Source organism: Gallinula chloropus (genome assembly GCF_964237585.1).
Source record: "Gallinula chloropus genome assembly, chromosome: 9".
NCBI lineage: Eukaryota > Metazoa > Chordata > Aves > Gruiformes > Rallidae > Gallinula > Gallinula chloropus.
The window spans coordinates 18,404,684-18,430,601 of record NC_140094.1 but is presented as its reverse complement, the minus strand read 5'-3'; the positions used below and the strand labels follow the sequence as shown (position 1 = coordinate 18,430,601).

General features: G+C 51.8%; 1 protein-coding gene across 2 annotated transcripts; it reads right to left on the bottom strand.

The window, feature by feature from the left end:
* Window positions 1-2,470: 2,470 nt before the first annotated feature.
* On the bottom strand, window positions 2,471-25,313 carry GOLM2 (golgi membrane protein 2). 2 transcript variants are annotated; one of them, XM_084268137.1, is made up of 10 exons: window positions 24,879-25,313; window positions 18,944-18,998; window positions 17,948-18,050; window positions 16,819-16,909; window positions 15,787-15,931; window positions 14,860-14,940; window positions 14,446-14,544; window positions 12,923-13,096; window positions 7,981-8,148; window positions 2,471-4,101 (listed from the first exon to the last, which is right to left on the bottom strand). In XM_084268137.1, exons 1-10 carry the CDS (start codon window positions 25,203-25,205, stop codon window positions 4,028-4,030), a joined length of 1,317 nt encoding a protein of 438 aa, XP_084124263.1. In that variant the 5' UTR covers window positions 25,206-25,313; the 3' UTR covers window positions 2,471-4,027. The 2 variants fall into 2 exon arrangements, with proteins under 2 accessions (XP_084124263.1, XP_084124264.1); XM_084268138.1 differs by lacking the exon at window positions 7,981-8,148.
* Window positions 25,314-25,918: the final 605 nt, after the last annotated feature.

The window sequence follows — 25,918 nt, the reverse complement described above, 5'->3', positions numbered from 1 at the left end:
CAACTGTACGTGCGCTGCTGGGGCTGGTGAAAGTCCCTTACAACCCGACTCCGGCGAGCTGAGTGCTGCTGGACCTGCCTGGAAATGGGGCTTGGGAAGCTCTGGGCTGGGCCATCGGCTTTGTTGGATTCTTCCTCTAAGCCCGTTCCCCCAGACGTGAGCACAGCTCTTGTTTTGAAGTCTGGTGGCTCCAGGGAAGCAGCTGTCGAAGTCGCTCTGAAATATGTCAGCGTTTTGTATGCTGCTATTCCCATGGAAACGGGAATGGGCTCGGCAGCCGCGGCACAGGGATTTCAAACTCACACTCAAACCCAGCATTGAGCTGGGTTAGTCACTCCTGTTCTTCCTCATCAACACCGACAGGGCTGAGGGGAACCGGGCTGGGAGCAGATGAGCGAGGTGTAGTCATGTGAATAGGCACATCAGTGAGAAGTACTTCAAATTAGTGCTCTCACGAAGTGAGGGGTGTTAGAGGAGCACACACACTTACCGTGCTTGGTCAGCCTGAGCTGGCAACCACTGTTTCCTCACTCCTTTGGCCTCCACCTTCCTCAAGGTGCACCACGAACTGGGCGAGCACTGCAGCCAAGCAGGTGCCCCAGGTCGGTGCCACTGCAGCACCAAACCCAGGCTTAGGCAAGCAGGACTGGGCAGGTCCCAGGATGCTGTGCAAAGAACAAATTTGAAGGTGAGGACGTGGAGCTCCAGAAATTCAGATTCACAGGATTGTCGGTGTGGGAAGGGATCTCCAGAGCTCATTGAGTCCAACCCCCCTGCCAAAGCAGGGTCCCTAGGACAGGGCGCACAGGTAGAATTCTGTGAGAATGAAAAGACTCCTCTAAACCTCATCCTGCATCTTCCATTCGATCATCTGGATTTATTTCCTGCCCTGAGCAGGTGCCTGTGTGGCCCCAGCATCCACGTCCTGGCTGGAGGAGGCCAGGCAGCTCTGTGGGGAGAAGGCAGCATAGCCAGAGCTGTGAGGAAGGGCAAACACAGCCTGGGAGACACTCTGTGAGGAGGAGGAGGGCAGCGAGGCAGAACTGCAGGCCCAAAGGAGGAATGGGAGCGAGAAGGTGGCCCGGGACTGACTGCTGGGATGGAGGAAGCAGCAGGAGCCATGGGGGGGGGCGGGAGGGAGAAGATGGCTCAGGAAACAGCTGTAAAGAAGCCACCTCCAAGCAGAAAAGCAGGGAACGGTGCTCTGAAAGCCTGGCACTTCCCCAGAGGAACACGGACCCTTTTTAACTGAAGTGGAATTTGTTTGACAGAACAATTCCTCTATGAAATAAAATTCTTGAAACATTGGGTCACTAAATAATGGAGGGTAAAGTGCTTAGTGACCTAAATCAGAGTCCTTTAAAGGATCCCCACCGAGATCAAACTGTGTTTCTATACGGGCTACACTTAAGCCAAACATCTTCCCGAGGTACAGAGGCAAAACAAGCCCACAGCCCGTGCAGGGGGCTGGCTCGGGCCTCTCTGAGCTCCTCCCAAACAGCAAAAGGGAGCTGGGAATGTTTGCCCCTTATCAAAGCCTCACTGAGTGCTGAGGATGCAGCAGCAGCAGCGCTGTTTGTCCCACCAAGGACACAGCTAAACCCCCAGATAGGCTGGGCAGAACCCTGCTGCTTCAGGGGCATGAAAACCAGGATGAAGGTGCCAGGAAGGTGTGTGCTGGCTGTGGGCTGTTCCCTGGCAAAGGGAGACACAGAGCTGTCACCTTGCAGCTGCTGCCAAGTCAGTTGTTGCAGACGTGCAGTCGGTGCCACCTCGTTAGCTAACGAAGCTGCGGTCCAAGCAGAGGGCTGAGGGCCAGGCAGGATGCCAGACCAGCACGTGGCAGAGGCTTCAGGGGTGATGGTTTGGTGAGAGCCAGGATGGAGCTTGTTTGGATGGTGACTCTGAAGAGCCTCTGACCCTGGGCCTGTTCTACAGAGCAAACACGGACACAACAGCAAATTGATTACGTGTAATAATTATAGTGATACTAATTATGAGATCAGCCTATTTCCCAGCACCAGTTATCTAATGGTTTTCTCTGGCAAGGCCAGGTAACGCCGTTGTGCATCGCATACAGTAACCAGGTTAGAGGGACAATCAAGACAAACAGGACCTGCTACATGGCCCCCCAGCATCTGTCTGTCTGTCTGTCTGTCAAGCACCAGACAGGCCTAAGCAATCACAGGGCAGCTTGACCTACTAGAGGGGCTGCTGCATCTCCCCCTCCCAGCCTGGGAGAGAAAGGGAACTGACCCAGGGACTGGCCACACACACTGGGAAGTGCTGAGCTGGGTGCCAACATGGGCATCAGCAGGGCCCAGGGAGCCCCTCACACCCCTCGCTGCCAGCCCAGAGTGGCTGTAACCACGCTGGGGGCTCAGGGTACCTCCACTTCACAAAGCCCAAAGTTAGTTTGACTTCGAAAGAAACAAAAGGGAAAAAAAGAGCCAGAAGCCTCACCTACTTTAAACAACTTAATTTATTAGAACCCATAAATGTTTCTTTCATTAGAAGAATCAAGTTAACACGTAATTCAGGGTGAAATTACATTTGAGGACAAACAAAAACCCATCGTGCTTAAATACAGTATTTACTGAAGACTGCTACTCTTAGAATCCTGGTACAAGTTTATACTTACTGGGTGGTATTAGTATGGTATCTAATTCTGAGCAGGTTCAGCATTTATTTTCAACTGAAATACATCACACCATGCAAAGGGCTATTCCCCATCTGCCTCCCACACGCACGGAAAGAAGAGCTCAAGCCTAAACCAAGAGAAGTCCTTGAGATGCAGCACCAGAACCAAACCCTTTATTCCTTGTGTATTTAAGACCGATTGGTGAAAGATACCTGCAGCCAAACAGAATAAACCCAACCAGTACACCCACTGAAATGGGTTGAAGGGGTTTGCTGAGGTGGCATCCAGCAAACCTGAACCATCACTTCAGAGTGGAACCTGAGTACAGAGAGAAGCACAATCACCCACGCCACAGGCCCAGTAATCCCTTTGCCCAGTAGCCCTTTTGGAGAAGCTGGGTCAGTAACCCTGGTTTCCACAACTGGAGATCAACAGAATCATTCCCATTAAACCCAGGAAGGGCTGAAACACCAAATACAAAAAGTCTCGAACTTACAAACCTTCTGCTGTAGGAAATCAAACCCTGGGATGTGGCCAGTGTCAAGGGGTCTGTGTGGAAGGAATCAGCTGTAAGTGATGGTCCGTGGCTGGGACAGGGGGTGGAGGCTCTCCAGGCAGCGCTGTGCCGAGGGTCAGTCCTGCCGTCGGGGTCCCACACGGCCGGCGCAGACCCGGCTGCTCCTCGCTCAGCGCTCACTCTAACAGGTAACACAGATTCCTACAGCTGCACCGAGTGACTTCTGAGAGTTACAAAGCTTGTTCCAGAGGTGACAAGATAACACCCAGCTCCAGCTCTGCCTCTGGGTCGCTGGACACCAGAATCACCACGGCACTTGCTGCCGCCGCCTCTCCTCGGTTACAGGGAGGAAGGAGACGCTCCCAACACCCAGTCACCCTTCTCAGCTGACAGCTCACCTGCACAGGGCAAAGCAAGGAGTGGGCCTGGGTCTGCTCCCACAGCTCCAGGGCAGGAAAGGATCCTCTGGCTGGACGTTGTTTCCACAGTGTGTTTGTTACATGAGATACAAACTGTACAAGTGCTCCAGTTCGCAGAGTTTTCTACACTGCAGAAACAATCCAGCCCCTGTTTGTACCAGTTTGAGGTGTATGGATTGTTACAGGTAAGGTACAGTCGAAGCAACCGGCTCAGGGTAACGCCAGCCCTGTGGTTCCATTGTACAGCTATGTACATATGTACAGAACTGCTCCCTCCTGTCCCCTCGCCGGCTCCGAGCGTCTCGTCGCTGGGAACAAGCAGCTCCCGTTCCAGTCAGGAATCCCAAGGAAAAATGGTTCAGTTTTGCAGCAGTTCAAGCTCCTTGGTGGAGACCTCTCCTCAGCGGAGACCCCTCCTCAGCGGAGACCCCTCCTCACCCAGGCCTGGCCTTAGAGGACGCCGTCGCTGAAGCGGGGCTTGCCGTAGTCCACGAGGTCGTTCTGTAGGTCTCTTTCTTCATCATCTGCAATTCAAATATTCAGATCAAACCTGAGGTGATTGTACAGGGAAAGAAAAGCAAGCAGACATTCCCCCAGGAGGTGCTGCCAGCTCTGAACCAGCCTCGTCTGCTTACAGGAACGATGCCATCAGGAAACCAGGGAGGACACATACGGGCCAGTGCCTGCAAGCCCAGCCATCAGCACCCCAGAGCTGTCCCACCCAAGGAACAGGACCCACAAAAAACCCATCCAGAAAGTGTGCATTCAGCACTGTGCAACAGCTTGGGCTCCACTGCTGCCAGGCTCAGGGATGTACTGATGGAGGAGACCACAGGGCTGGTTCCACCTCCCGCAGCTGGAGAACCTTCCTCTGGTTTCACACTCTCCCACTGAACCCCAACTGCTGTGGGAAGCTACCACGCCCTGTTCACCCACCCTGGGCTGAGGCAATGCCCTGGGAACAGTCAGCAATGACCCCCCACGCCAAGGCAACACCTTTCCCACCGACTTGTCGGGGTGAACACGACACCCCACACACAGCCTGGGGTTTTTAGCCATGGGGTTTGCCCTAACGCTGGAACTGGCTTTGCTGCCAACGTTTCCTCTCTCAGCCTGAGGGTAAGACCTGAAGAGAGACCTTTACCACTACAAAGGGCAGCTCTCAACCTTTCCAAACCTCTTGCCCATGGAGAAATCCCTGCTCTCTCTCCCAGCACCACTGCAGAATCCAGGAGACGTTTCTCCCCACTGCTCATCGCAAGTGAAGCACCCCCCTCGCCAGGCTCCTATGAGATGACACTTCTCCTGACCCACAGAGTGGCTGCATCACTGGCAGGGAACTCCCTGGCAGGACAGTGGCTGCCTCCAGCTCACCACAGGGCACCCAGCTGCCCTCGGTTCCTCCTCATGCTGGATTTACAGCTCTGTCCCTGGCTGGAAGAGCGGAGATGCTTCACCTCACCTTCCAGCACCAGGACAGCTGTCTGTCTGTCTGTCCCTCTCCAACTCTTGACTCTGCCTGCACCTTATGAGAAACCATAACATTAAAACTAACCCAACTTGTGCACCCACAGCGTAGCCATTTACTGTAACACACCCCAAAACACCTCCCAGAAATGCAGAGTCAGCATTCTGAGGGATGTTTAAACCACACTGCCCTGCATCCTACCTGCCATCACCAGCTCACTCTGCTGAAAGTGAATAAAGCCCCAAACCCCTCTGCACAGCTTCCCTCTCCTGAGCCTGGGACCAGAGGATCATAGAATCATAGAATCCCAGACAGGTCTGGGTTGAGAGGGACCCCCAGGATCACAGAGCTCCAACACCCTGCCACAGGCAGGGCCACCAACCTCCAGGCCTGGAGCTACACAAGGCTGCCCAGGGCCCCATCCTACCTGGCCTTGAACACCCCCAGGGATGGGGATAAGCTGCCCCAGGCTTTCTCAACGGCTCCTCATCGGCCCTTAGGCAAGGGAGGGTCCCACCAGCAGCACAGGCCTGAGCTCCCCAACACAGGCACACGTGTGGGCTGGGAGAAGCTGCTAACTCAGCGTGTGCTATCACTGGATTTACACACCCCTCAGCCAACTGGGCACCACACTGGTGCCTATCAAAGAGGCTGGTGACTTCCAGGCAGCACCTTGTGCTTCAGCAGGGCACACATGGACACCACCACCTCACACTCCAGCCTAGAGCCCAACCCGCTCACGAGCATCTCCCACCCCGGGGTACCTTCCCCTGTTAATTCCCACTGAGCCCCACACTCTTCTGGTGGCAACACAACAACAGGTTCAGTTAAACTGCTTTGCTTGCACATGCCACGTGCTCGGTTCCAGCCCAGTGCAACCCCACAGGATGTTTTTCTAATGGCTGTTAGAGAGAAATGTGGGGTTCTTTCCTCCCTAAACAATTAAAACCACCCTCCCTCCAACACCCCACCCCCCCCCCCCCCCCCAGCCCTCTCCTCTCCTACGCTACCAGCAAAAGCCAAGGCAGACACTTTGTGTCTCAAAACCTACTTCTGGAAGCACCACGTGCCACAGTGCAACTTGCACCTCAAGGCAAGGTGGGGGGCACAAATAGGCTCAGAACTGAGGGAAGGGGAGGGCTGGGGTAGTACAATCAGCTGCTCACCCTCTCCCTGAGCGTGCCTCAAGCAGGTGCTGCTGGTAGGAAGTCCTTTACATCTACAGATACACCCAGGGCAGCATCCCAAAGGGAAGATGTTGCCAAGTTAAAATTGAATTTCAGCAGTGTGGTGAACAGGCCCCACTTCTCATGGGAAATCTGTCCAGGCTCTTCCCAAGCGTCCCTCACCCAGCAAGCTGCATCCACAAGATTTCCACAGCTTGTAGTGATTTCCCACCATTTATTACTGTACCAAACCCAGCCCTTCCTAAGGGACACATAGCTCTGTTCACGACCTTGGTAACCATTTACAACCAGCAGTGTGAACTACAGTAAAAAGCTGCACCGCCTGGGCACCACTCCTCCATCCTCCTCAGCAGCAGGTAAAGATGAGCCCAAAGCAGAGGGAAGCAGCAGGAGTTCACACCGACTCCCTAATGGTTACATGGCCTTGGTTAAAAGTTTTGAGAGCTGTGCTACAGAGCCGTGGCAGTGAGGAGCCAGGCATCACCCACTGCTGAGGGGCCCCAAACTAAAACCCCTGACCCTCCCAGTGCTGGGGCTGGCAGAGCAGAGCTTTGACATACCACCATGCAGGATGCACCACACTTCCCTTCTCCTGACAAGATCACAAGTCCACCTCCTCCTTCCCTGGCATCAGCAGAACCAACTGCACACTGACACCTCCACACGTTACACCCCAGCAACAAGCAGCCCGTCCAGAGAGGCTAAACCCCGTGCTACAGCTTAGGGCAGAAGTGTTTCCAAACAGGCCACGTCTTCTGGAGCAGCAGCAGAGGCTTCAGTGTAATCAGTACGTTAATTAATTGCCCAGGGCTCTGATCCATACTTTCCTTTTGCTTGTTCATGAGTTTCAAACTCCCAGCCCAGCCAGGAAATGCTTACGCTGCACAGTTAGATGCATGGCCATTGAAATCAGTTGCTTTTTATCAGCTTTGCCCATTAATTATGCTTGGATACCAATTAAATACGTGTTGGGAGAACTACCAGCTAGAAACCTGGCACTGCGAGGCTCATGATCAGGGCGCCTGTGGAACTTCCACCAGGGTCTGTTCCCCCACCTCCTCCCCGCTTTGTTTTGCTCTGCCCTTAACTGAAAACACTATAAACACATTTCCAGACACATCTCCCCCTCCAGACATGCAAACCTTCCAGGAAGGGATACCAGATGAGATGGAGAAGGGTGGCCAAGGCGGCACAAGCAATGGTGAGGCGATGCGCCGACGCATGCGGGACGGGGGCCAGCATGCACATACAGGCGTTAGGCTCGCGCCGGGTGGATGGGCTCTGAACCCTGGTTAGCAAGGAAACCCAGAAGCCTGTTGAATCTGTGTACAGTGCAGGGAAATCCCACTTGGAATTGCCAGCAGAGCCTTCGCTGCCTCGGGGCCGGGGGACTCAAAGCAGCAGTCAGAGCAGCTATGCTTCTGCTGCAGAGTCGCTTCAGCAACGGCAGCGACCGCATCCCAGCCAGCTCCATCCCAGATTGGGGGGGTTTAGGCAAAGCCACTTCTGAGATTTGAAGCATCTTGGGTTTTTCTGGCAGAATGGAGGTATCACAGCCCTCTGGTGAGGACTGCTGTGGCGTCACCTTCAAACCAAGAGCAAGGCCGAATTGGAAAGATTGCCCAAAGCTTATTTAATCTGCATTAAAATTTGTGATCAGCTAAAACCATCGAGGCTTTACACAAATTCAACAAGTAAACTCAGCATGGATTTCATTACAATGGGATGGAGACAAGGCCCAAGCTCACCTTGGACGTCTTCTTCTCCACCATCACCATCCTCTTCCTCATTGTAAGCCAGCTCAGCCTGTTTGTCTGCCTCATACTCACCCACGTTACCATCATCCCCATTATAATCTGCCAGTTTAGAACCCTGCTGCGGATCAACAGGGGATTCATTCTCATCAAAGAACCGGCCTGTGAAGTAGGCAAAGGATTTCAGTCAGAAGCAGAGAGGAAAGAAATAGGAAGATCCTAAATGAAGGGTGGCCACAGGCCGAGACAGTCGGGTTCTTGCAGGAGCTTCAGCTGAAGGAGAAAGGGGGGAGAATGCGAGGGACAGGGGACAACAAGGCTCATGGATCACCCCGTGTGAGGGGGGCAGGCTCGGTCAGTGGGCACTCAGGGCTGGTGTAGTCTGATCCTTACGCATGTCACTCCCTGGAGAAGAGAGCTGGAGTAAGCATCCAGACACAGCACTCCCTCCTCCATCACTGGGAGCACCAACAGCACTGCCCTTGGAGTGCACGTGGACGGGGCTTTTCTGGCCAGGCTGGGTCTGAGGACGGGCGTGTGCCTACACACAACAGAGCAACTCACTGCTGACTGCGTGTGGTGCCGACCCCACAGTGCAGAGCTGGAGGTGAAAGCCCAGCAGAGAACCCCAACACATCTCAAATGGGTGGTTTTTAGCCACCTCAGGAGTTGGGCTTGGCACTCTGGTCCCCTATTTGGCTTTAACAGCTTCCAGAGTGTTCTGAACCCAGGAGCTCTGTTCTCCCAGCACAGGACTGGGAATAGCTCCAGACCCCGACACAACACACAAACATGTGAGAATTAACTGGGAGAACAAAGTGACTCAGAGTCAGCCACACACCCTACGGTGCGATGCCGAGTGCCCAGCTGGTGCTTAATGGGACACAAGGAGACCTGTTCCCATCGGATGCGGCTCAGTCTGCTTGCCCAGTGCTTAGAGAATGCAACCCTGAGCCTGCAGAGGATACCAGCCAGGGGGATTATGTGTAAGTGGGGGGAAAAAATAGGATTAAAGTGCAATACAGTCTCTAGGGACTGAAGAAAAAGTCCAAGGCAGAGGCTCCATGACTCTCAGTGGAAGCGATTCAACTGAGGTAGAACTGAAAAGTATGATTTCAACATCAGGAATAAGGAGGAGGTTGGGGTTACAGCAGGCAGATGTGAAAATTTAATTATTAAAACAATTAACACTAGTGTGGCAGCATATAAAAATCAGGACAGTAACAGTTACCCAGAGCTTATCTGAGCAGGGAGGAACAGCAGCAGCATCACAGTGAGTGCAGCTCGGAGGTACAGAAGTTTCAGTTATTTGCATAAAAAAAGCACACAGCAGCTATGAGACAGTTAGAAAGTCAGAGGTGTAACACATTATTCACTCTCCATTCACCTCTAATGGAGCAACCCTTGCTGTCACTGTGTCCTTGGACACAGCACTGTATCTAACACCCAGACAGACCGTACAGCGCACACATAAGGGTATAAAACAAGCCTCAGAAAGACAACTGAACGCACTCCCTTGCAGGAAAACCTGGAAATACTGTGACAGACAAGTTCAGGACAAGCTTGAGCTGCACGAGGGCAAGGTTAACAGCCTTTGATCAGGTCCTGGGAAGCACAGTGAGCCCCCTGGCCTGTGAGCTGGCAGCCGTGGGCAACCCAGTGAGCTCGGGCTCCTGCACAGCTCCGCGACGTGGCTGCTCCTCACTCAGCTCTGAGCAGCTGGTGGTTTAGCTCGAGCTGCTTCAAACTATGGGGGGAGAGGCTGAGGCCCCCTAGAAGGTGCTTTGGGCTGGGTGGTCATGATAGCAGCTCCAATGCCTGAGAGTACAAACCTGCAGGGGTAGGGGGCTTCTCACACGACAGCGGAGAACACCAGTACCCCAGGGGTGAGGGATAATGGTCTGGGGATACCGCACAGCAGGAGGAGTCACTGGTAGCTGGAGCCTTTCTGGATCACTCAAACCACTCCGAGCACAACCTGCTGTCCTAACATCACCACAAAGCCCCAGAGGTAAGTGACAGCACGGCATGCCCAGAGCAATGTCACTGATGCCAAAACCCACAGGTGGCATTTGTGAAATAACTCTGGAGTGACACACAGGGTATTACTCAAAGCTGGATCCTTACAAACCCGCTACTCACACACTCACAGCCAAGGACCCACTCACAGGCCAGCATTACACAGCAGCACGGGCAGGTTTGCTGCACCCAGGGCAGACAGGACAGATGCCCTGGCTGAGGATGGTTACTCCTCTCACCCCACGGGCTGATGCAGAGCAAGCTTTGAAACACCCAGAAACCCAAAGCCCAGACAGGCTGTTCTCAGCAGATGCTGCGTGCCAGCGCTGGGCGCCTGAGGAAGATGAATTTGTCACCAATGGACCATTTACCACACCCAAAGCTGGTCAGTCAGGACATAAATCTTCTACAAACCAGGAGTAGCTATTTCTGTACGTGATAGAGTCTCTCCTTGTTGCACCATGGCAAGGTACAACACCGGTCATTACAAACTCAGTGACGATTACTGACTCTTGGTACCCACACCCTGCGATAGAGATGCTCCATTCGCTGCCACCCCCATCCCTTGATCCATCCCCAGAGAAGATGTCCAGCCCAGTTAACAGCCCCAGTGCCCACAGCACAAAGCGCTCCCATGTCTGCTGCAGTCCCTCAGCCAGACCAGAGGCTCCTCTGATAAACACAACAGTCCCACACATCTCAGCATACGGAGCACAGGTCGCACGGCAGCTGTGAACACACCTATCCCCACTGCATCAGGAAGGGCCAGGAGTGGTACTAACACAACTCAAGCTTTCCCTAAAGATCTGGTTTTTAATAAACCACCAACCCCCAAGAGTAACAGTCCATTCCCTACCTCACCAAACCCGGCCCTTTCAGAGCCTTCTTCCCCCTTGTACTAAATCCTCTCCGATTTTTCCCCTCTCCCCAAATTCCTTCCAGCTTCCCATCATCTCTCTTCAGTGTTTTAAGCCAGAGGCTATAGGTAAAGCAGTTAGTTACTACTTACTCTGCCTTACTACCTGACCTGACACTCCTGCCAATACATCCCAGAAGAAAAGTTCCTGGTTTTGGTGCTCTCCTTCCTCTGAGTTCACACTGTGCAGGTCATGCACCCTGACACATCTTTTCCTGAAGAATCCATGTTACCCACTTGTCGTTATACTCAAAGCAACTGCAAACTTGTTCTGGTTCCTTTCCAGGTGTCAGAGCTAGGCCAGGGGCTCAGCAGCTCCACAGATCTCCCCCCACCCCTTTGGAGAGACACATCCTGCAGAGTGGCAGTCCCTCTCTCGAAGCCATTAACAGTTCAGACCTTTCAGGGGCTGCTTCAACCTGTTGCATGAAGTCTGGCACAATCCACGGGCTTTGGTCCCTCAGCCTTTGCAGGTGACAAGGGGGCAGGGGGACAAGGAGAGACCCTCTAGACTCCCACATCCCCATGCAGCCCTTTCTGCCAACACCCCATCTATCTGCTCACAAGCCCAACCACATGCTCACAGGCCCTGGTTTACCTCACCCTCTGCTTCAGAGCAGCAGCCAAAGCGTTTTAAAAGAACAAATGGAATACAACTCACACCTACTGTGCTGTGGCTTGGGGAGTATTCCAGTGTTACCCTCCAGCAATCTCTTCCTCCCTGCAGCTTCTCTCCAAGCTACAGAACCACCAGTCAGGTTCCAGACCATGAAAAGGAACTGAACAACTTAACGCTAACGAGGGAGCTTCACAAACAAACTGCCAAAACTAGATTCATCATCTCCCATTCCTGAGAGCCACCTTAACCTCCAGAACTCTTCCTTTGATGTCTGAAACCAACCCAGGGTTCTGTTCCTGTACCCCTGTTTTGATCCACAGCATCAACACCGGATTCCAGCAGGAGGCTGCAGGGTCCTTTTTTCCTCCCTGTTTGTGTGACTCTGAAGACAGCTGTGCTGATGTCATCACTCGTCATCGCAGGGTACAGACAGATTTGCATCACAGAAACCCAAGGGTAAGTGAAAGCCACCGAGCTGTGAGCCAAACAGAATCTAAAGTCGAAGTTATAATAGCTAGAAAGAAAAATCTGATGTGGGTAAAAAGCACCAGGAGATGTCTTAGCACTGTGCTTCTTCCTTCCAGGTGCCCCTTCCCCACCAAAATGCTGAGGAACTGGAATTAATTCTTTAAAAGTAACTTGGGTAAGGTACACTGAGTGAGCAGACTCCTAAACCTAGGCACACAGCACCTCCACTCGCCTCAACAACATGTTCCTGTAGGAAGATGCTCAAAGGCTGGAGCTGTAACACTCTCAGTGTCACGGCCTCACATCTCAACACCAGCAGATCTCTGACAACATATGCCCATTTGGAAGTCCTCACTGCTGCCTGCCCACTAAGCCTCAGCAGCATCACCATCACCACACCTGATACCAGCATGGTTTGCTACTGCCTGAACCCTTCTTCCTTGAGCAGATGAGGAAGAGGAGGGTTCTGGAAAACTCCCTTATGCAGAACAACAAACTTCTGGCCAATACACATAACACCACCAATGTCAGAGTCCCCCACGTACAGGCTGAATGATCGTGGCACTGTCCAAACCATCATCTTTAAGGAATACAGCGGGAAGGTGAGTAACTGGGTGATGGTGTGTCTGTATCAAAGGTCTCTGCTGCTGCTATTTAGGTGGGAAGTACATTTCCAGAGACGTTTTAAAGCTCCAATACACAAGTAATTTTTGTTAATGACTCAAAATACACACACACACATATAAGAAAGATGATGCATTAAGGCATGGCTTTTACACTGTAAGATGCTATGTTTCATTTCAGGCATCCTCTCCAGAAGGCCACCCACTGTAACAGCTCCCATGTTCCAGGCAGGCACTATTATGGGTAGAAAATACTGTGAATATCAAAGGATGAGATATTGGCCAACTTACTTTGCTTCATCTTCTGCAAGTCACTGACTCTGCTCTTTGGAATTTTTATATGGTCCGTCTCGATTTTGTGTTCTTTCTGGTTTTCCATGTTTTCTTCAAAATTTAAGTGCTGGAGAGAATTTGGAGGTATCTGCTTCACAGCATCAGCGTTCCCATCATTGTCACTGCGCCGGCCTACGGAATAGGGAAGGGTGTTTGCTTTTTACCTGGATCCCAGAGAAGGCTATGCTGGTACTGCACAAGTTAATTAAGACATAATCAATCCCTAGTCATTACCTTCTTGGACAACTCTCTGTATGTACTGAAATACTTGATGAAGCCCAGAACAATGATATGTTTATGTATTTATCCTCCTGCTGATTCTGCTTTTCAAGTCTACTAAGCATCATTTATTGTTTCAAGAGCTACGAGCTGAGGAGAAGGCTGCACAAGGTCAGAGAAGTTATGCTAAAAATAATAAGCAGCATCACAGGACTCCACAACCACAGAATACAGGAAACCCCAGTGCCCCTGAGATTCACATCGTCCTTCTGTTGATACATTCTAAATTCAACCAAGCAAGCTTTTCACTTGCTATCTTTTATGTTTTCTCAATAACAAGAGTCAAAATGGAGATTACCCCTGAAGGACAAAAGGAAATGAACTATTTAGAAGACCTGAATTTGGAAATAACAAAGTTTAAAGGTGCACACAGGCTCCGTGCTCATTCTGGTATTCAGACCTGCTCACACATCAGCTGCAAAAAGAAACTGAGGAACAGTTCTGTTGCCTATCTTCAATGTAACTGATGATGGGCATGAGAAAACCCCTCAAGCTGTTGGCTCATGTCACAAACACATAGCGAGCACGTTGTATTTAATGGTCTTTAGCAGGGCAGGATTCGAACGTGTCACCCGCAGCGCGGATACAGCCCGACGTTCTCTCGACATTAAAGTGACACAATCCATGAGCATCACATTTATCTGCCATGGATCGGTGTCCTTCCCAGCCATGATGGCTCTAAGCCCTTTCACTGCAGTACTTTTAGTTCCCTCACGTCCCAGCCCTCCCCCACACTACCCTCAGCTCTCAGCAACAGGAGGACAGGGAGCAAGCAGAGTACTGCTGCTCCATCTCTGGCTGGCTACCAGGAGATCACCCATCAGCTCTCCATGCAGAGCTGTCTCACCCGTAGCCTGGAGGCAGAGTACTAATTCCAGTGACTCTGCTTTTTCCAGGGGAGAAATATTGAAGCACTTCTCTCTGAAACCTTAATTTGGCTGAAGTTGCTCAAAAGGCTCAGACATTATTGGGGGGTGAGGTGAAAAGAGATTGTGCAACCAGTAACCTCAGTGAGAACACAGGCTGAGAACACACTCAGTCCTGCACCCTGCAGAACCTGAGCCTTGGTTTTCTTCTCACAACCAGATCAAACACAAAAAAGGGGCTGGCCACGTCCAGCCAACCTCATGACACGGCAGCGGGTAGGAAACTGCAACTTTCCTACCAAGTGATGACATGTCACCTGCCAGTAAGAGTTTTACCTGGTGCCACATTGGGAGCATGGGGCTGCTCGGTTGGAAGATTGATAAGGGGTTGATGACCTTCACTTTTAGGAGCTGAAATCAGCGGCTTCTTTAGAGCTAAAACAAAAAATAGGTTGACAAAAGCATTAACATGCAACAGACACTGCACCAGGTCCTCCTCTAACAGTCAAGCTCATATATTCAAAGATGAAAAGATAAAATATGAGATTTCTGGGGGGTGGAAATATCAGCAACATTCAGTTTTTAGAATTCAAACCTCTAAAGCCTAGTAAAAATTACCAGGTTTTACACCCCACTTGAATTTTATTACCAGAGGCAGATGTTACACCCTGCATTCACTCTGAAACACCAGTGTTCAAACAGAAGAGATACACCACCCAAGCACTAACACATGATGATGTTTCTCCTCACCAGTGGGAGTATCTTCAGCTTTAGCTGGGTCATTATCTTCTATTTCAGGCATGCCAGCATCTCCTCCTGGTTTGATTTTCTCTGTAAGGCAAGAATGGGATATCCTGCCTTACTAACCTTTATGTTTGAACAGTGAATTTCCTTCCTGTGGAAGGATCTAAGGCCATAAGGAAAGTTCTTTATCTGCAGAACATAGCCCATACTGGTAAGGTAGTTACACCAGTCCTCCCACTGTACCCTTGAAGTTGCTGAGGACTGTGTTGCAGCAGTGCTTCCCAGTCAGGGCAACCTTCAGAAACCATGGGAAACAGATGTGCTGCCCTTGGCAGCAGAGGAAGAAAAGCCTACTGCAAGCAGCTGGCCAAACAGTCACTGGGCTGATCCCAAAAGGTGCTGACTCAGCACACAAGGAGAAACAAAGGGAGCCCACCTGCCTTGCAGGGAGGCAACCACCACAAGACTCACTCTCCCATATCGCTCCCGATAACCAAAGGTCCCTGCTGCTCCGGCTGCCTCATCCCACTAGAGCCCTCTCAGAGTTCCAGTGCTGCTCTCGCCTCCAGCCACCTTCTCTGCAGGTTCCAGCTCCCCAGGAACATGTCCCTTCCCTAGCCCACACCACAGCATCTCACAGGCAGCTGGGAGGCAATCCCCAGGTCACACCCTTCCACAGTGAGGAAGGAGAAGCCAGATGAACCGACACAGCAAACAAAACTCTGCAAGAAACTACTGCAACGCCTGGACCTGCTGATCTCTGGATATCCATCAACCCTAATTTAGTGCAATCACATGCAGCTAATCAAACCACCAGAGCCAGATAACTGAGTGTTCTACTCCAGAGAAATGCAGGATGCCATACAACAGCCAAGGATGCTACACAACCGGCCAGGTATCTCTCAGAAATTGCAGAAAAAGGAAAGGAAATACCTTTGCCATTTACCACGTGATCTGAAGGCTGCTCATTCTTTGCAGTGCTTTTATCTTCTGCCTCTGGAATGGTCCTAGATACTGCCTGGTCATCATTACTGGGACTTACTTCTGTGTCTTTACTGGACTGGACTTTTTGTGTGGCCTGTTAGAACAAATTCATAAAGGACCAGTATTAAGCACATCCCTTGAAAATCACAGAACAAACCTACTCAAGTTCAAGATTCCCTTGGGTGAGCAAAAACCACATTTAGGAATTAGATGATGACCAAAGCAAACAACCACAGAAGCCCTCTGTACACAAACCTGAGCCCTGAGGGTAGGAGGTGAGAGCACAGCCAGGGAACTGAACAGAGAAGGTAAAATACTGCCTGGCTGGGTGAAGTCTGTAGTGGCACATGGAGCTCTTAGTATAACACAGAGCTAAAGGCATCACTGGCCTTAAGCCTCGTGTCAGAGACTTGGAAACAAGTCTAGATTTCAAAATAAGATATGACTGAAATCTACTTCAAGTCTGCCTTATTATCTGAAGTGTTTGTAAACAGAGATGGAGTAAGGAAATGAACTTTTAAGAGCAGGTTATTTGGTTGTAGGAAAGAGGCCCATATTCTGCTGGCAGCTCCAGCCACATAATGACACCCTTGACACCGTTCAAATAGCACTGTGATTTGCATCGCATTAGCACCTCCAGGCCTCAGCAGAGATCAGGTTCCCTCTGCAATAACCGCTGCAAGAACACAGATCCTACCCTGGAGAGCTATAAAGTTATATCCATTTTACAGAGAGGAGACCCAAAGCCTTTGCAGTGACGTCATGTGGGAAGGCTGCAGCGGCAGAGCGCGACGCATCATCTTCAACAGCAGAGCAGGCAGATGTGCCTACACCAACACCCATGTGGGGCTGCTCAGGGCTGTGTTTAATGAAAAGCTGGGGGAGAAATGCCTGAGGGCTCATGTATCTGAAACGCTGAGTCAAACACACAGCAGACTTCAAGCTCTTCCCATTCACCCACAACACTTCACCACACGTTACCTTCTGCTCCCGCGCAAGTTGGTCCATCAATTTCTTTATGTTTTCTTCGTGCTGCAGTCTCATTTCCTTGATCTGCTGCCCACACTGCAGACTTCATGAGAAAGATATTATTAGTTATATTTAAAGTTCTCCTAGCTGTTCTCCCATAAATAAAAGAGGGGAAAAGAAAAGAAGAACGAAGTGGCACAAAAAGCCAAACCTGAGACACAACTAGAATAGTCTGCCCAAAAAGCCTCGTCCTGGAAAGTGCATGGAGTGGAAATGGGCTGAATACAGAGCAAAAGCAGAACCAGAAAGAACAGGGACAGCAGGAAAACAGTAAATGAAACAGAATGGTCTTGAACCTATTTCCTCCAAAACCTGGGAAGCAAGCAAAGAACTGAAGCTTCCCCATTAATCTGTCATCAGCATGCATTAATTCCACCAGGAAAGCGATATACCTCCCGTGGCTGTCACCACAGAAGGCACACGGCTACTACTATCAGTTACTGCTCCCAACTCAAATAACAAGATCCAAATGACACAGCCAAGAGTCCCAGCTTCTCCAGCAAGCCACACAGACATCAACCCAATTAAGGAATGCTCCCTGTCACCCACAAACCCATAAGTACTCATAATGAACGGGGTTTGTGTGTTTAAGGTTCAAAGTGCCAGCACCCCTGCTCCTCAAAGCTTCAGAAGTAGTTCTCCTCCCTGCTTCACCATACACTGACAAGGCTGAGGCCAGCTCAAAATCTTCATGTACACAACGCTTTTCAGTTGACTTTAGAGACAGCAATTAACAACCCTGGTGGCTTACACAACTGGGCTGGTTAAAGCCTTCCAAGTATTTGTCAACTAGGATCTCCACTTTATAAGAGATGCAATGATTTACAATTGTCCAGTGCTGAACAACTCCAGCAAGTCAGGGTTTTCTTAGACCATATCTCACTTAGGGGGAAGGATGAGTAGAACACCACAAGAAGGAGGAACTTAAAACAATCAAAATAGCTACAGTCAAAGTTACATCACCAAGTGAGTACTCTCAGACTGAGAATTAGCAGAAATGGCACTAATTTGCACTTTTAAATAAATACAGACTGCCAATACACACACAGGCCTACAGCTACTAACATTCCTGAAGACGTACCTATCGTACTCCAGTCTCCTTGTAAGGTAAGTATTGTTCTTCTTGTACTCATGAAGCTGGTCCTCCTGGCGAATGAATTCCTGTCGTAATTCTGCCAGTTGCTCTATAGAACAAAAGCAAAAATCCAGATGAATATGGAGAGATAAGAGACACACACCCTGTGGGGGATTCAGCTCTCAATATCGCTACGTGAGTTAAAAGTTTGCTCAACTAACTTGAAAAAGATGCCAATTCACTCATGTGCCAGATGTCACTGAATTACAGCACAGTTCTTCTGATACTATGCCACACACCCCCCTAAGTTTTGCTCTACCTTTCATTCAGAAGGCTTACACAATGCTATTTCACCCATCTGCTGGAAATCTCCTTCATTTCTTGAAAGATTCTGTTATTCCAAGTACTACTAAGTTACTTCAGGCATGATGGTCAAATAGTCTTTTCCCACTCTGCACAAGACCAATGCACGTTTCCTGTCTTCACAGGTATTACAATTGTCCAGACTTGCTCCCTGCTCCCCAGGCTACAAATAACTTAAGCTTCCAGCTATGGCAAGTTGTAGCTGCACAGACACAGGCAGAAACACCAAGCACACTGTTTGCAGGCATGCACAGATCTTGGTGCTTAGCTGTTCCAGGCCACTCCAAGCCCACACAGTAAGATCACAGGCCTGGGAGTGAGAGTCTTAAACAATGTCTCCTGGACCATTTCTAGCCCAGCCCAGTTATCACAGCGCTGCTGATGTGCACTGAAACAACACACCCTGGAAGCCAGCAGAGCCCAGATGCCTGCTGTCCCTGTGCACAGCAAAGCCCAGTCTCCCAGAGCTGGCCCTGCCCTTTCCCAGCCCAGGCAACACACACACACAAGGACCCTCACTGCATGGGAGGGTCCTGCAGCACTTCATCTCTCATTTCAAAGAGATGCTGCAGGACCTCAGCCGCTAAAACCCACCCAGCTCCCGCCTGCCAAAGCGCCCTCCAGCCATCAGCTCCTTACCCTTCAGACGATGTATGTCTGCCATTTGGTAGGACACATTGTTCTGCAGCTTCATCTGAAAGAAAGAAACACTCCTGTCAGTAGGGCAACCAGCAACTGGAGTGGGTGCAGGCTGTGAAGACAGACACTGCCCCTAAAGGCCTGTCAGAATTCAAAGTGCTCCTAAACACAACTATGTACATTTCATTACCTGTAAGTGGTATCACCAACCTAAATACTACATTTAGACTCACCAAAACAACTTATATTTATTTCCAGAACACATTTCTATCGAAAAGCTACAAGCCTTCTATGAAGGCTGTGGGGGAACCTCATTGCAGCCTTCCCATCCCTGAAGGGAGCAGAGGAACAGGAAGGGAATCAGCTTGTTAAAGGGCAGAGACTGGCAGGACAAGGGGGATGGAGTGAAGCTGGAGGAGGGAAGGGTTAGATGAGATATTAGGGGGAAGTTCTTTCCAGAGAGAGTGGTGAGGGGCTGGAAGGGGCTACCCAGAGACAGAGTGGGTGCCCCATCCCTTGGGGTGTTCAAGGCCAGGTTGGATGGGCCCTGGGCAACCTTGTGTAGCTCCAGGCCTGGAGGTTGGTGTCCCTGCCTGTGGCAGGGGGTTGGAGCTCTGATCCTTGGGATCCCTTCCAACCCATGCCATTCTATGATTCTAGGAAAACACAGATCCTCTCAGGACTGATATCACCGTGCTGCACTCCCATTCTGCAGGACACAGTGAAGTTCCCATGTCAAAGCATCAACGTAGAAAAACAAACACACAGCTTCATTAGCAAAACCAATTCCTACCTAATGTATATTTAAATTTTTCATGTGATGCTACCTAACATTCAAACCATGCATTATATTTTTAAGGGAGAATCTGACACCAGCAGAGTCCCACAACAGCTTTTAATTTGTTATTTTTAGCAAGGAAAAAAATAGCAGGTACAATAAATACGAAATGCACGTACAGCAAGTCCCTAAGCACAGATGCTTTGCCTTGTTTGTACATAAAGACGTATTTTAGGACAAAAAAATAGCAGAAACTCAGAAAAAGGTGCACCAATAGAACGTACTGAGGAAGGAGAGAAATCCACACCCATCATCAGGCCACACTGAAGCCCTGCCCCACGCCAGGAGCCATCCTGGACTGCACAGGAGGCACCAGCTCTGAGGGGGGATGACCAGTGGCTTCACAAGGCTTTTCCCCAAATCAGAAGGGTCAGTGGGTGACGCAGTGTTTGTAACCTGAGAAAATGCCCACCTTGTCCTGAAACAGGGAACACCAAAAGGACACGTAAGGAGCCTCCTCGGCACCTCACAGCACCGTGAAGCAGCACCGTGCTCTGCCCATCGAGATGCTAAGGAGTTACAGGAGCCCCAAGATGGTACTTTGTTCAATCCAAGGCCTCCTGTGCTTTACTATATGAGTAATCCCATGGTGGGACTCTGCACAGCAGCACAGGACCAAAGTAATGGCCAAGACTTGCTATTCCAAGAGGCACCAGCTTCCCTCTCTCCACTGACCAGGCCAGGGGACCACGCACAAAGGAGGCATTTGAAAAAGTATCTTTCCCCATCCTGCAAAGCCCCTGGCAATGACGACCATGTTTTTCCTGCCGGGTTCTCTCCCAAAACCTGACAAACCTATGAATAAAGGAGATCCCAGGAAATAGCAGGTTTGTTTTCAAACCACCATCTCCCAGAAGTCGTAAGCCAGAAAGCCTTCCCACTGGCTTGCTTCTGCTCACCCTGCAAACTGCCTGATGTGTGGTGGGCTGGGGCAGGGCTGCCTGTCTGGTTACAGGAGCTCCATTTGGAGACAGCGTCAGTTTTATCACACCATCTCCCATCTTGGCCAGTTTGAGTTTCAGAGAGAAGTGACAGAATTTATATCCAAACAGCTCAGCTGACAGCAAGCATCCCTCATCTGAAGGACAGAAAGGGAAGAAGCTTTTTATGATTCATGGGATCTGTTCCACCTACACATGTGAAAAAACACGCTCCACAAACCATGGCACAAGCCCAGTTCTTTCCGAGCTGTGTCCTCCTTGAGTCTAGACCTATTTGTACTGTTCCTATTCCTCCACAGCTTCTCAGTTCCTTCCCAAAGCAGTTGGGATGCATAAAAGAAACTCTCTGTAGCCCAACGAGCTCTGCACAGGAACAACACGTCTGAAATCCTGGAGCTATGTGTACACAAGGCAACCTTCCAGCGCCGTCTGCATCCTGACTGGCTTATTGCCTCCGGGAAGGCAACGCAAGGGAAGAAAGCTACACACACACCAGAGCTTATCTCTGCATACAGGGGGACAGCCCTTGGGTGGCATTGCTTCCTGATGAAGTGAGTGGCAAAGTGCAAACCTCCACCCATGCTTCCCCCTGTGTCATTTCTTCACCGAGCTGGCTCACCTCCGGGATGCCTGAAGCGGCACAAGGAGGTGCCCGTGCTCCTCCGTGCACCTTCACGAGCCTGGGCAGCGCCAACACATCACTAGGGCAGTGCTGGAACAGCACAGCAAAGCTGTTCAAAGCCTCCTCACCCAAGTGTCTCTATGCCACAGCTCCAGGACCCTTCAGCCAAGTGCCCTTTCAGGCCAGGCAGTGCTGTCACCGAGCAATTCGTACAGCGTGGAGGTGACACTGCAGTCACCGGCAACCCACAGTAAGACTGGAAGATGCGCTCCACATCACCACCACACATCACCACTTGCAAGCTGAGGAGCTGTCAAGGAGTTTTGGCAACACAGAGCACAACCAGCTGCTCCCAAGGCTGCTTTCCTGAACGGCTTTGCCCCACCAGCGAGGTTTCTTGGCAGCAATGGGCACGGCTGCAGCGCTGGCACAGGAAAGGCGTGCACCCAGAGCTGCCATACCAACACGGAGCAGCCACAACCCCCCACGCTGGATGGCTGCCATTTGGAAGGGCTCCACCACAAATTCCTGCCATTCAATTGTTTTATTGAGCTTATTGGAAAGGGATGTGCAAAGCCATGGAGGGGAAAGAAAAGGTATCCTCATGGTATGCTGCAAAAAAGCGTGAAACACTCAGGAAACTGCTGCTAACTCGTGTGCATCACCTTCCCCGACACTGGGGCAACCACCACCCCGCTCATCTCCCCTCTGCTTTGTCCCAAGGTCCAGCACCAGCTCACTGCAGTGACAGAAGAATTCCCAAACACCCATCTTTTTCTTCCTTCACTCAAAGACACTAAGTCACACTGCTACACTTGCTCATAAGAGCAAACAGAATTGTGGTGCAGCATATCCGGCTCGTTACGCAGCCAGGGCAGGAGGGAGGGAGGGACACAGGGGTTTGGGCTTGGCTACAGTTATCACCGAGCTGGGTTTGTGCAGGCAGCTTCCTCCCAGATTGCCTCAGCGCTGGGAAATGCCCACTCAAAGCAAAGAACCTCTCACAAAGGAGTGTGGAGAGCTGACAGCAATTGCCACCAGAGCTGCAGCTTTCAAATGAGCTTTCTATGAAATGAGCCTTGGTCTGCTGGGATCACACCTGGTACCCTGAGAATTACCCATGTTGGTGCTTTATCTCCCACATGTCCTAACAGACTAGGCACACTGGTTTGCTCACAGAACATCCTCTGCTAGATTCCAGTCCGAGTGGAAAAAAATTACCATTGAAGTGCTTTTCCATCAGACACTTCATGCCTACTACTACCTATTTGGTAACAGACCTCTATTCTCTAAAACACAGTGTTATTCTCTACTCTCTAAAGCACCGTCACTTGAAGGGGGTTTTAGGAAGGAAAACAGGATTGCTGCTGCTGAGAACACCACAGTAGCTCGGACGGGAGGAAAAGGGGCAGGGACTGGGTACTGACAAAGTATAGCACTTTTCTTTGCCTACTGAGGCACACTGAATGTTTTGAACACAAGAAAAGGATATTCCAAACCTGCGAGCTCAGAGAGCCTAAAAACAGCAGCTCCTGGAACACAGAACGAAGACAGAGGGCACACACTGCAGTGTGTGTATAATCAGCACCCAAATTAACTTGTGAGGTCTCATCTGGGAGATGCCAGACTCTGAGGGCATTCCATGACCAGCCAGACTTGGGGCAAAGACCCCAGGGGCCAGCAGCCAGGTGCAGCTCGACAGCCCCTCAGTTTGTACCATTTGCACCTTCCAGTAACCCTGCCCCACATCTGCATCTCAGCTCCTGGTGTCTCCTAGTAAAACGGTGCAGACTTCAAAAAAAACCCCTGATTTCTGAGATTAAACCCAAGCTTTACCACGCAGCCCCTCACTGAGGGCTCGCTTGGACACAGCCAGAGGAGTGTCACATCTGTTAGTCACAGCGATGCACGGGACAAGTTAATTGCCCTGCAAACACAAGCGAACAAACAGGAACACAAAGTCAACTTCACCTCTGTAAAGAACAGCCGTGCGACCAACACCCACCTGCGTGACTTCCCTCAGACAGCCGTGGCTGTGAGGAGAGCGACAGCCGGCAGCCGCTCACAGGCAGAGTCAGTGCATTTATCAGCCTTCAGCAAACTTCCTCCATGAATTCACCCACAAACTCCGGATTTCAGCGTCCTCAACAGCCCAAGAAAGGGAGCCCCAACCCAGCGCCCTGAGCCACCACCCTCCCCTGCCACGTGTTTGCTCTCCATTTGCATGTAAAGGTTCAATTAACAAGATTAAAAAAATAAATCCCTTGAGAACCCCCAAAACCCACCAGTTCAGAAAACTGCTGCCTTTCTGCCTTTTACAAGGGCAAACACCCTCGTTAAAACCTAACTCCTTTGGGTTCAGCTTCCCTTGCTCATCAGACTTAACTCTTTTGATATCTGTGTCAATAATTTAACTACATTTTATAGCATCACGGTATTTTTAATCACAACAGCATTAGCTGCATTTCTTTCCAACACAGAGTGCCAGTTACAGACCTAACCAGGCTTTTTAGTCCAATCTAAGGAAAAAAACCCTTGAATTTTAAAGCCTGTTTGCTGAACAGGCCAATGGCTCAACGGTTCAGCAGGAAAGAGAACACAACTACACAAACTACACCAGTTTCACAGAGCCCAGAATGCTACAACCAGACATGTACGTGCTCAGATTTTTCCGTGACAACCAAATGGGTTTCCTCATGCTGCTCATCAGAGGTGCACCATGCAAGGGCCAGGGAAACAAACTCAGCCAGCAAGGAGCCCGAGAGCGAGCTATTTCCATAAACCCCGCTGTGATGAGCAGCGCTGCTCAAGGAGCAGAGCCGGGGACTGCATGCAAATAGGGCAGGCGCTACCCTAGACTGAGTGAAAGAAGCTCGTCTGCTGGACTCCTCTGGAAAGCCTCTCCTGTGAGGACTATGAAAGCAGAACAGCAGAAGTTGATGCATTCACTCACGCTCCCTTTCCACAACAAAAGAAATCCCCAGGCCACCGCCACATAAAAGGGCACACTGAATTTTGTATTAGCTTGTCTCTTCGCAGCTAATGAAACATCACACGTTGTGTCAGCATTAAGATTTCATTCTTTTCCCGGTACACTCCGGCTGCAGAAGGGCCAGACCCGGTGTGCCGGGCACCGAGAGGTGCCAGCTCAGCGCGCTGCACCCCAGCATCCCACGGGCTGCGCTTCCCCAGGCCAAGTAAACTGCGGCTTTAAGGCTGTGCGTGGCTTTTGGGCTGGCCACAAAAGACCAGCTCACCGCAGCACGGGAGAAAAGCCCACAACCCCCCCCCCGCCCCGGGGAGCTCGCAGGGCTCTACTCACCGGCACACGGCTGCGGGACATCTACAGTGCTTCCCTGGGACGCGATGGGGAACCCGAGCATCCAGCAGCATCCCCAGCCTGCCGTGCACTCGGGGCTTGCTGCAGGAACACCGGCCATCGCCAGGCGGGCACAAACGGTCCCCCCGGGGCAGGGCCGCCCCCCTCCCCAGGACAAACCCCCCCTGGGGGATAGAGCCCCCCCTCCGCCTTACCCTGCTGTCCTCGCACTTCTTCACCTGGCCGTCCCTGGCCTGCAGCTGGCTGCTCAGGTGGCTGTAGTCGGCCTCCTTCTGCTCCAGCTGCTTCTTGTGGGAGTCCACCTTGCCCAGGAGGTCCGAGTTGCGCTTCTCCAGGCGGCCCCGGGCCACCTCGGTGCGCTTGGCCTGGCTCTGCAGCTCGGCCACCTCCTCCTGCAGCAGGGCCTGGCGGGACGCGGCGTTCCAGCAGTTGAAGGCGAGGATGGCGATCACCGCCAGCAGCGCCACGAAGACGAGCGAAGGCAGCCGGCCGCCCCTCCGGTTGGCCCCGAAGCCCACCATGGGGGAAAGCCGCCGGGCGGGGGGGCTTCACCCGCTCACCGCCCGCGCCGGAGAGGGGAGCAGCTGGGCCGGGGGGGGGCAGGGAGGCTGCTCAGGGGGCCGGGCGGTGGGCGAAGGCGCTGACCCAGGGAGCCGGGCGCATCCCCAGCGGCGGAGAGCCTGGAGAAGTAGAGCAGGGTGCCCGGGGCGGCAGTGAAGAAGCCGCGCCGGGGGCAGAGCAGGGCAGGGCCGTGCCGCGCTGCCGTGGCGGGCCCAGGCGCCGCTCCCGCCCCGCGGGGAGGGACAGGCCGCACCGCTGCGCTGGCGCCGCCACCGCGGCGCGCCGCCCCCTCGCCGGCCGGTCAGCGGCAGCCCTGCCCCTTCCGGGCAGCCCGGCCCCTTCCGCCGCCCGCCGCTCGCGAGATGAGCGGCGGCAGCTCCCCGCGGGGCGCGGGAGGGGAAGCGGGGCCTAGCGCGGCGCCTCAAGGGTGTTTCCTCAGGGAACGCCGCCCGCTGCCCCGCTGGAGGGGGAGAGCGGCACCGTGAGGCCTCCTGTGACGAGGTGACCCGCTTAGGGGCGAGGGGAAAGCTGTGGATATGGACTTCGAAGCCTTTTGGCACCGTTTCTTACAGGGTTGTGATGGAGAAACTGGCTGCCCCAGGCCTGGACAGGGGGACCCTCGGCTGGGTTAAACACTGGCTGGATGGCCGGGCCCAAAGGGTGAATGGAGCCA